Source organism: Pyricularia pennisetigena, chromosome 5 (genome assembly GCF_004337985.1).
Source record: "Pyricularia pennisetigena strain Br36 chromosome 5, whole genome shotgun sequence".
NCBI classification, from domain to species: domain Eukaryota; kingdom Fungi; phylum Ascomycota; class Sordariomycetes; order Magnaporthales; family Pyriculariaceae; genus Pyricularia; species Pyricularia pennisetigena.
This window is the reverse complement of record NC_043743.1, coordinates 3,687,496-3,698,908: the sequence shown is the minus strand read 5'-3', so window position 1 is coordinate 3,698,908 and position 11,413 is coordinate 3,687,496. Positions and strand designations below refer to the sequence as shown.

The 11,413-nt window shown below is 51.9% G+C and overlaps 3 protein-coding genes across 3 annotated transcripts; 1 reads left to right on the top strand and 2 right to left on the bottom strand.

Annotated features, from left to right (window-relative positions):
• Positions 1–231: 231 nt before the first annotated feature.
• PpBr36_08970 (uncharacterized protein) lies at positions 232–1,485 on the bottom strand (the record flags this gene model as incomplete). The annotated part of the gene is made up of 2 exons (XM_029896094.1): positions 232–919; positions 1,007–1,485. 2 exons carry the CDS (start codon positions 1,483–1,485, stop codon positions 232–234), a joined length of 1,167 nt encoding a protein of 388 aa, XP_029746650.1.
• An 881-nt stretch (positions 1,486–2,366) lies between these two features.
• Positions 2,367–2,891, bottom strand: PpBr36_08969 (uncharacterized protein; the record flags this gene model as incomplete). Its single annotated transcript, XM_029896093.1, has 3 exons — positions 2,367–2,507; positions 2,573–2,718; positions 2,798–2,891. The coding sequence occupies 3 exons, from the start codon at positions 2,889–2,891 to the stop codon at positions 2,367–2,369; spliced, it is 381 nt and encodes a 126-aa protein (XP_029747265.1).
• A 4,795-nt stretch (positions 2,892–7,686) lies between these two features.
• Positions 7,687–10,653, top strand: PpBr36_08968 (uncharacterized protein; the record flags this gene model as incomplete). The annotated part of the gene is made up of 1 exon (XM_029896092.1): positions 7,687–10,653. One exon carries the CDS (start codon positions 7,687–7,689, stop codon positions 10,651–10,653), a length of 2,967 nt encoding a protein of 988 aa, XP_029747266.1.
• Between the last annotated feature and the right edge of the window lie 760 nt (positions 10,654–11,413).

The following is an 11,413-nucleotide window of genomic DNA, read 5'->3' as shown; positions in this document are numbered from 1 at the left end:
TTGTGTTGAGCCAGATTCCCGTAAGACAAGAGCCTAAGGACTTGGACGATAGAATAGTTACTTTTAACTAGACTGTCATAGCCTGTCATTGAATCACAATGCGGATATCATAATGCTCAAACACAGACGGTTCCAGAGCATTGTATGCATATAATTAAGGTCCGCCCTACGGCATATGTAGACAAGCAGACAGTTATTTACAGGGTAGAACAACAATATTACACTACTAATTCACAATTCATCGAACACCCGCAGCCCCTCGTCAGAACTGTTTCGCGAATCTTCGAGAGCATGATCAAGGGCTCTGATCAGTCGATCTCCCGCAGTGATACCATCTCCTGCCACGGTCCCGATCTCATGCGGTTCCGGCACGACCCCGTTTTCCAAAGCCGCCTGTACCCATGGTGGGGGTTCAGTGGTCGGAGTAGCCTCCACGGCATTGAGAGCATCCTCCGGCACTACGATTTCCACAAAGACCCACAGTAGGAGGAACGCCAGCGCCAGCACCGACATGACGATCCACCCGGTCCTGAGCCGACGGCGCGTCCTCTCCTGCCATTCCCTGTCCGCACGCTCCCAGCCGTCGATCCGCTCCCTCACGGCCTCGACCCTGTGGCTGAGGCCCTGGATGCGCTCGCGGCCGTCATGGATGCGTGACTGAAGCGTCTCTATGCGTGCCCGCTGCGGCTCGTACGTGCCGAGTCCCTCAATCTGGTTGTTCACGTCGTCGACCAGGTCCCTCGCCTCCTGGGCAAACGTCGTGCAGCCTTCGCGCCACATGCCAGTGAGCTCTTGGAGGTCCGCGACTGTGCGTTGTAGGGTGTCCAGCTTGTCGGAGATGGATGAGTAGGTTTCATCGAGGCGATGGGACGCGTCCGAAGACAAGGATGCAAGGTCTTCCACGGCTGTTTTTAAAGCTCTGTTCGACAACAACAGATTGATTAGAATGATGCCATGTTGCAATAAAGAATCACCAACGCCATTAGATGTGGCGAAGAACACATACCTAGTTGTGGCCAGTGCTTTCGCCCGCTCTACGGCCGGATCCTCATGCCTCATCGACTTCCGCTCCGGGGTAGCCGCCGACGAGATGGGCATACGAGAGCCCGGCGCACCGTCTTCGCCAACTCCGCCCATGATACTAGGCCTCCGGCTGGGGTTGGGACTGAGATTGTAGGGAGTGACGCCCTCAGAGCGCGCGCCGTCAAACGACGGCCGGGCCTGAAGCATCCCCGGCTGCTGGCCGAGCTGCATCATGGGCGCGGCTGATTGAGGTATGGAAGCCTTGTCATCGTTCCGCCGGTTAAGCGAGTGGCTGTGCCTGTGCTTACGTATCGGCGCCGAAAGTTCCGTGATCGATCGTTTTATCTGATGTCTGGGCCGGGTATGCTGGTGTTCCTTGTTCGGAGGAGACGTTGACGTCGTTGCAGGAGGCGCGTAGTGCCTGAGGCTGAGCGCTTCTGCGAGAGCGCCATGGCTGGACATTGCCCTTCGGGCCGACGACGCTTGTAGCTGGCGTTCAGACGGTGGGGGCAAGAAGAAGAAAAAAAGAGTTCGCTTGTTGTTGAAGAGCGGTGTGTTGTGGAGGCGCCTTGCCTCGGCGCCGGTTGGGCGAATAGGCTTAGTAGAAGTAAAGTTGGTGCCAGCGTTCAAGGGAGGGGTTAGGTCGACGTTGGTCTCAATCTACGCGAATGATTGGTCGATTCCGTCGGATTCTCAGTGTCTCGGTTAGATGCACATGCCTAGCGCAGAAAAGCAACGCCTTATACTTTCAGCTAACCAACTCATTTTTGATTGGGGATGATTCCAAATTCTCGTGATCATAATCATGCTTTTCGCGCTGTTGCCATTTTGCAATTCGCTATCAAGACTTGCGGTGTATCCATCAACCTCTGCATGTACTCCCGCCGCCTAGCTATTTGCAACAACCGGAGCCATTGACTCGTGGTCTGCTCTCGTACTGAGTGTGTCTTCCCAAAAACCACTGTGACCCGGGATAGACAGTATAATAAACACCACTTTGTGGGCAGGCGTCGTATCCTCCCTATCGGCCTGTCCGCGGACAAATGCAGCCCCAATCCTCCCTGTGATTTCTCCTAGGCATGTGCTATTGGTGTCAAAGGCCAAGAAGCGGAAAGTGCCGTGAACCTGAGTCTCTTCCTCCTCTGCCACAATCGCGAACCTGTAAATCCCATCTCCAACGAGGATATTGCCCTGAAGCCAGTCCCAGAGACCTTTGCTGTCCTGGGGCACGTATCCGGTGTCCGACCAAGCATATCAGGACTGCCGTCCATTGCATCGGCCAGATGTACCGCCGAATGGCGCCAGCGCGGCGCTGGAGAACTCGAAGTGAGGTTCGTCGTCGTTCACGAGTTGAGCACCTTGTTGCGCTTCTCCCTCCTCTTTAACCTCTCCACACGCTTCTTGTGCATCTTTTCGGCCATCTTCTCGTATCGCTCCTTCTCCTCCTTGGCCGCTCGCCTATCTTTGATCGTTTTGATTCGTGCCTAGTGATTCCGCAAGTCAGTAAATCGTCCGTGGGTGCTTGTCGCAAAATCCAACCCATGCTCACCTGTCTCTCGGCTTCCTTCTCTTCCTTCATCTCCTTCTCCTTGGTCTTGATGGCCGACATGGTAACGCGTTCCTTGGCGCGCTTCTCATACGCAGTCAAACCCGACCCCGGCCTGAACGGCTTACGAGGCGCGTGCCAGTTCTTGCCTGTCATGTTTCTTGGTGTCAGAAATAATGAGTGGTCAAGAAGCGCTACTGGTTCGCCCTTCCCCGCAGATGAACTGACCATTTTTCCGCATGCCCAAGCTGGAGGCGCTGGGGGCGGCGGTAGGGCCGGTCGGTTTAGCCTGGGCTATTGTGGACGCCTCGTCGGAAGACATTCTATCTGGTGATTTTTCTCGCTAGTTGGGAAAAAGCCACGAGATCGCGGACACTTTTCTCGAGGCGGCAATTAAACACAGACTTGGAAATTGCACGGCAAATGATGCAGTTCGTTGGCAAGGCTGGCGGGCGCAAATGAGGATCCGATCGGTCTCAGAGCTCCGCGTCTTGTGGTGGAACTATTTTCTTTTTTTCTGTTTTTGTTGCTAGCGCCAATATCGATAGCATCTGCCGCCTCGTGTCCCACTATGCATGCTCACCGCCTTCCCAGCCTGACAGTGCGCCAAAAAAAAAAAAAAAAAAAAAAAAAAAAAAAAAAAAAAAAAAAAGCCACGAGTGTGGCTTGAACGCCATGTGCTTTTTGGCATGGGAACTATGAACTCCTACTCGGTAGCCTCCAAATTACCATCATTTTGACGGGTGTGAAAACAGGGGAAACCTCTCTGGATCTCGCGACTGTTTCCCCGTATCGTGACGTGGTCATGGTTGTATCCGATCGCGTCAATCATTATCCAAGATTTTTGTTCCTTTTAATTTCCTCGTCTCCGCCGGCGTGTTTTTTTTTTCCTTTTTTCTTTTTGAGGCTGGGATTACTATGACAGAGCCTTGTAAGGTGCCGTGGCTATTAAGAGGTATGTAATTGCAAGAACATGAAAGCATAAAAAGACGTTTAATTGTTCTTCTTTCTTTGATTTTGTCTTCATGGGTCAACCCGACAGGGAGACGGCAAAAGGCGGTGCATTGCAGCTTGCCGATCAGGGTCCAACTTTACCAGCAAACTTCTTTTCCTGCGAAGCCAAGGTCAGGTAGGCGAGACTAATGCGCTCTACAGCAATTCTGCACAGCGATTATTAGATATCATGCCAGCTGCTATGTGACAAATATAGCAGCCCACTCAAAGCAAGAATTGATAGCAATAAAATATCGTGCATGAAATTGTGCCGAGATAAGCATCTGCAGTTCACAACCAGGGTTGCAATGACAATTCCGTCCCTCTCGTTTGTCTCTGGGGCGGCTAAGACGGGTGGACGGCCCAAAGCGAACACCGTTTTAGACATTTTTCGCGCAAAAGCCGCATGCCTCTTGTTGTCCTCTTGCCGCGGCAACGCGGCACGCTCTGCGCCCGAAGTGAACACCTGCCATTTGCAGAGAGCTATTCGCAGCCACAATCCAGGGAGACAACTTCTCCGTAGCGACTTTCCCGGGTTCTGCCGTGGCCGCTGCCGGCTGGTTTGGAATGCCACGGAATAGAGAACTGGACCAATATGGTATTCACAATCTAAGCTGCAAGCAGCCGAGCTTTTTATTTATTTATTTTATTTTTATTTTTTCGCCCTCTGAAAGTAAATGGGCAGCTGGGCTAGCTGACACAAGCCCAGGGGCAAGAGCACTTAAGAGTAACCGACCTCGGATTCTGTGCCTGGCTAGACTGCCGACAACCGAACAATTCCGACATGAGTAGTAAACATTATATTTATAAACGGCTAACCCAGCAACCAAGCATGGACAGCTGCGTGCACTTTAACTGAGGATGGTTCGATGGCGTTATCAAGCTTGTTCTGGACTCGGTGGCCTTCAGTCAGTAAGTAGCTTGATGTTGAAATCTCAATCCGTAGCCAGTCGGGGGTAAACATTGGCTGCGTGTGGCGTCCGTCATGCAGGGCCGGCCGTGCACCTGTTCAGGGGGCTAAGCAGCCGCCAGCTCTCCGCAACTCTGATTTGCTCGCCTAGTGTGGAAACGAAGTCGGCCAAGGGCGCCATTCATCACAACCCAATGCCAAATGGCATGGGGGGCAACTGCAGCTGCAGGCTTCAGGGTGACATGCAGTAAACATTTTACAGACAGCGGGGACGGGCTTTGCTCAGACGAGAGAGACGAAAAAGAATAAGAAAAATCTGAACAAACAAGATGACTACGGCAGGTGGACACCTAGGGTTCCATGGCTTATTTCTACAAGAGCTTGTGACCGACAAATTTGTGTTCAATTTCGGTATGTCTTTCTGACTCGGGGACAAAAAAGACGTGTGTGAAAATACCTCTACGTCAGGTAATCTACCAAGTAGTAAGCTCACTCCGCTGTGGTGAACCAAAGTGTTAATTGGTGACCCACCCAGGTCCTTCGAAGCGAAAGTTCGGCGGATGCGGCGCGACCGACTACGCTCGAGTTTGGTGGCTGGCTCCAGGCCCCGCGAGAGGAGGATAAAAAGAAAAAGAAAAGAAAAAAAATGGAAATACCGGGATTCCCGATCACAAGAAAATAAGTCTCCGTAGGCGACAACGATAGTGTGGCTGCGGGCTAGTCGACGCCATCTTTAAGACAAGGGAGATAGATCGAACAGTGGGTTTTACTCCGTAGACCGCTTCCTCCGTTGATGTACATACAGGACCTCAAGCAGACCTGCGGTAGGGTGGGCGTGAGGTTGCAGTGCTTATGTCGCATGCATGCAGCAAGATTTCCATCTTATGTGCAATTAATTCTATTATCAGCCTGCATCCATCTCCGAGGCGCTCAAATTTTATAGTACAGTATTGTAATTACTGGCATGTTCAATCCGCCCAAAGCCGACCAGGGGTTCGTGTCTTGTTCCTGCACATCGTTGTGGATCTAATGCTTTCTCTGCAGTGAAGTGCCGCGCAGTGCAAATGTTGTATGCTGTGCCACTCTGTCCTACAAGTGATTTGCCATATTACTTTTATGGATGCATGTCTATGGATGCATGTCGATGTTAAGGTTTTTCTGTTCTCATAAGATCTGCGATGCCAGGTCACTCTTCTTCATGAATAATTAGTGGTCAATCAGGGAAGCAAGTTACGGAGTATACAAAACAGAAAAAGCACATTGAAACGAGATCAAGACGAGGGCGCCGACAGGGTTGTCCCGCCTTGTCTGGTCTTGTCGCTAGGTCGAGTCCTTCCTTGATCGTGGGTACCTCGCTCATTGGCATAGCGGGGTACCCATCGCTGTCGCTGGATCCGTCACTTTATTGTTTGCTCGTGTGCCGAAATGGCCGTGTACCCCTGCATGATTGTCGTTGTCGAGATGAAAGTACGCTGCACATATTGCATGCGTATTTTGATATCATACCAATTTGTGGTCAATTCGCCGGCGGTAAGAAATTAGAGTGGACATGTCAAAGAACGAAAGTAAACAAAGCGACAACTCACAATAATGAGCTGCCAAGGAAACTTCCAAGAAAAGATGCGAAATTCCACCTACTCTAATACCTTCGATACCTTTCCTAAAATAAAAAAAAATCCGATGTTTGCCTTCGACGATTTGTAACAAAGTACGAAGCATGCCATCCACAAACAAGGGAATTAAAATTCATTTGTCGAGTCGTCCTCGTGTTTGGCATGGCGCCGAAAAGGAGTCTAAGGTAATCAAGGTATCAAACGAGTACAGAGCCCAAGTGAGAACCGTGCAACGGGTCATTTGAGTATTCGCAAGGCAAGGCATCAAACCTACATCCATGCCTTTCCGTACAACTGTAGTCTACTTCGAGACATGCATCCCAATTGTTGTTTTCCAGGCCCCTGCCCAATAGGTATCATTGTCGCAAATGAAGGGGATCGGGTCGTCTTGGGGTGAGGCGAACGGGCCTGCGTTGCCGCACTCACACAGGCGCACCTTGGGGTTTCACCTAAGGATCTGACATGTTGATTGCCCTGGAGATCTTGGACGGGTATGGCGAAATGTACCTTGACCGCCGCTTTGTCAGGTCTGGGTGAAATGGGGGTACGGCGAGGTGCGCGAAAGCAACATCATCTGCCCTAGAACGGATTGAAGATCCAGGATTTTGTTATCCAGCTGACTGGGGCTTCCACAAGAGGCATCCAGCAATTTCAGGAAGGCACAATGTTGCGCGTCGCGTCGGGTCCCCAAAGTGGACGCAATTAGCAATTCACGAGCAGGGATTTCCACTCCGTATTCCCACTCTATCGTACTGTCCTGTTTTAGCGTCGCATTGCTGGGCAAACCCATGGTAGTCACTTAGGGTTGGAGACACTTCAGTGGCTGAATCAGGGAGCTGGTCATCAAATTGGTACAGTGCGAGATGCCGCTCCTTGGCGTCATTTTCTAGGCAACCCCAGGCCATCAAACCCCACCCGCGCGCAGCAAGCCACAGCGAACTGGCTTACAGTGTGTATGGGTATGTGTTGGTCGCTCCAGGTGGCCGGGCCCCGGTTCCTCCTCTTCCTGGTAGGCCCACTGCCATCCACCTCTCAATCTCTCCGACCAAATCTCTCCCGTGTCTTCCCTCCCACCTTGACAACCTCATCATCGCCCTCTTCCATTTCTGGCCTCATTCTTTCCAACCGAACAATTCTGACCAAAGGTCAATTCCAGACGTGGATCTCGAGATTTGCGCTGGTCTTGACTGTCCGCTCCTTATCTAAACCTCCTGGCCGACTTTCGAGTTGGGTGTTCTGAGCATTCGCTTAATTTTCTCCCGCAATTGCTCTCCAAGCTCCCCTCGACGGTCTCTATTGATACCCGTTTCGCACGTCTCCAGAAAATGTAAGGAATGGCTCGATATACACAGCGGTGCATCAACAACTCACGGGCCAGCTTGCTGACCGCAGAATAACAGTGCGTCTTTGCTGGCTACTGCAGTTCACCGATTTCTCTCGATCCCGATTCTCCCAAGCATTTATCACCATATCGGACGGGTACCCTAAGTGGCATCAATCACCCAAGGGGCGTTACAACCACCGAAGACGACAACCACATGTTCTCGCTCCCTTTCTAGTTGCCCTTCGATTCTGGTGCCGCAGCGCGGCTGGGGGATATCATGGCAACAATACTCGGTCCCAATTTGCCTGCGGAGCCATATATGACCTCGCCATCTGCAATTCCCGTTCGCGAAGCCGTTGTTTCCGAGACCATGGACGACAGCGAATCACATAAACCTCAGCCATCGCCTCGGGCGAACCCTCCGCCAAATCCTCCGTTTGTGTTTCCAGCTCGGGCATCGCCCTCCTCAGCCCCTTCCTCATATTCAAGGGCTAGTGGCAGGAGACCAAAGTCTTTTGCGGATTCTTTTCATCTTGGCGTGGCCGACACAACCAGGTCCGATAGGCGAGCATCGCTTTCCCCTCAACTTCCGGAATTCTCATTCAATCCTGGTGCTCGATCACCCAAGCCTGAACGACCTTCAACCGGCCTCTCACCTCAACTCCCCGACTTCAAGTTCAATCCTGGTGCTGGTATGGCACCTGCACCACTCGAGCACCCGTTCCTTAGTCCGCCCCAATCACCACACACGCTGCAAACGCCTCCGTCACCCCGTGCGATTCCCACACGTCCTGGTAACCATGGTCACAGACGTGGCGGCAGCGAATTTGTTGGAGGACAGATTCGCAGCGGAGACGCAATAACTGTGTTCAGCACAAGCCCAACCAAGTCCGAAAGCGGGTTTGCCTCTCCTCAGCTCAAGCCCGCAAATCCCAGGAGAGGACATGCACACAGGCGTTCGGCTGCCATATCAAGTCATGACCTTTCCATGATTCCGAAACCTACAATCCCGCAGCCAAGGGGTAGCAGCGCGCCATCAAGCCCCATAGTGCACGAACCTGCTCAGAAGTTTTCCTTTCCTAACCTAGCTGAAAGCGCTCCAGAGCCAAAAGCCTCAGACTCGACCAAGGTTGAAGAATTGTTTGCGGATGCTCCCACTGAACCAGAGCCGGTAGAGGAAGAGGCCAAAGCCCCGGCAAGGCCTGTGAATCGGGCCAGGGTTGGATTCTCTGATACACTAGAGTTCATTCCCAGGCCTTTGTCTTTGGTATCAAGTGACACATCCAGCACCATGACTGCCCGACCCGGACATTCGCTTTCTGGGAGCATTTCATCCCTTATCTCCCTTACTAGCACGACCAGCAACGATCGAACCGAGACGTATGCTCTCAGCCCCAGCCCATCGCGTAACTCGACAGAACCGAGACCTAGCACCGCAGGCGCGATTCTTGAACGGTCACTTAGTCCTCTCCCCGAAGGTCCGACTAAGTCCCCTCAGCGGCGCAATTCGATACCGCTCTTAAACATTGCTGCTGCAAACGCACAGGTTGAATCAGACACTCCCAGCCCCGGCAAGGCACAGAAACGTTGGTCTTTCTTCGGCTTGGAGCCTTTCGCAGGGTCACTGTCTCCCACGCAGCCTCGACGGTCAAGTGCAAGCTCCTCGGATACATCTGCAAAGCAAAGCACCTCATCAACTTCATCAGGAGGTCTCGAAGGCGAATCTACTCCTGACTTTACTACAGAAGATGAGACAGTTGCGCAAAAATCTGGCAACCGTAAAAATGGAAAAGTGAAGAAGAAGAAGGTTAGGTCTTGGGCTGGGTCGATACTGACCAAGAGGACGAAGCCACGCCACAGCAAGAAGTCTTCGAAGAGTCGATGCGCTCCTTCATTGGAGAATGTGCAATGTGGCGATGTCAGCGGTGAAATCAACAATGTAGACTCGGAGCAAATCAACCCACCAGCGACATCACCAGATGCTACCTCAGCAGATACCGATCCACACCAGCCCAGACCTGACACACCACCTGAAGACGAGCCTTCGTTTCCCATGATAGACCTCGATGCCGCCCTTGGACCCTTCAATACACCGTTACCAAGGAATCCCGAGTGGGAGGCAGCTCAGCGTGCCAGCGGTTTGACAAAAAGGCCCCTTCACAGTGCTGCTCGTCTCAGTGGGTTTAGCGGGCCAGGCATGAACTACCAGCACCGCCGTGCTGAAAGTGCCCCAGAGATGCCTCCGTTTAACAGGGCAGGGCTTCCTCGCTACAACAGCAACTCCACTATGGCCGACGTTTTTGAGGAAGAAGAGGAGGAGGAAGGCAGGCCCAACGAGAAGACTCACAGAGGCGATTTGTCCACAACAGCACTTGAAGGATCCGCACAGGATGGACAAACCTCCAATATCAATATACGTGTAACTCCTGACACGAGTTGCTCGCCCTCTATAAGGGCGTCCGACTACGACGACGACGCCATTTCATCACGGGCTCTGAGCCGCAGAGGCAGTAACATGAGCGGGATGAGTGACGAAGAGAGGACGCAGCCAAGCATGGGCGTGACTTCGGACTACTCGGCCAGCTCACTCCATGACGAGATAATTTTGGAGGAGACTCCACAGATCAAATGGAACATGAAGGACAGCAGTAGCGTGATGGGAAGCCAGACATCCGATTCGTCGACTCCTTCACCTCGTCGAATTTTCAAGGGGAGGGACTTGGCACCAGTGGACGTCAGCCCCTTACATCTGCCGACGTCCTCGCTAGCGCCGATCAGCCCGTACTCCATTGGTCATTCATCCTCATTCCCTTCTCCACGATCGCCAATGTCATATGAGGACGGAAATCGAATCTCAACAGCGCCATCTTCGGTGACAGAAGACAATTTTCAATCGCTCCTCATGGGTGAGCCGGGGCCTGAAGTGCGCATTTCAATGGAAATACCCTCTCTTACTAGTAGTAACTCTACGATGACAAGGGAGAGCGCCTTCATGCATCAACTCTCGCACCCGCCAGCTCGCGGAGAGCGTCCGGCTTCTTTCTCATCACCGTTTGGCCGCAGGGGAAGTTTGGCTAGCATTGGTCGTCTGATCAGCACATCACACGGCGAGAGGAGCAAATTATCGACAGAGGTTTCTCTTGATTCCGAGCAGGCAGACAAGAAGCACAAGAATGGCAAATCAAAACGCTTCAGCCGCCTGATGCAGTTCTGGAAACCCAAAGAGAGCACCACAACTAAATGAACAACTTTGGCCAGCTGACCGACCAGCAACTAAGCCCAATGCCTTGCACATATGCCATGCAGCCAAGAAACCTCTGGTTATGGCACCACCAAAGGAGCTCACGCCACGAAGTACAGCTTGCAGCAATTTCGAGGAGAACAGCTCAAAGCTGCGCGAAACAAATTCACGACAACACGACATCGCCACAAAGCGGAAATGTACGCGCTCAGTGGCCAGAAGTTGAAGGCACTGGTGACGCGTGATGGGGGCACTACATATCTTTACTTCATGTATCTGATGGCAATACTGGAGGATTTCCATTTCTTATTTTGATGACTAGCATGAGGACGCAAGACAAGAGGCGAGAGCTCTTTTTGCACGAGATCCCAGAGACTTAATGTCTTCTCTATCTTTTTAATCCAACTTATGGCACAACAAAGCTAAAGTCAGTAAAGGGCGCCTGCTACAGGCGGGTGTGGGATCATTGAACATATGAGTTTCATTCTTTTATCTTCATTTTATGTCTTTCCTTTTGAACCCGTTTATGGAAAGGAGGAAAGGGGACACGACTCCCCTCTCCATCATACTCCTAAGTCCATTGTATTTTTGTGCACATAGCAAAGCACCAATACTTCGACTATCTCTGCACACTACAGCATGCTGCACCACATCCAAGCCCGTCTTAGGAGGTTTCGATTTTTAGATGATCTGATAGAAGGAGCCGAAGCTACAGAATGAGAGTAATTGTGGTCGTCTTTGCCTTGGGCTTGTGCGCACTGTG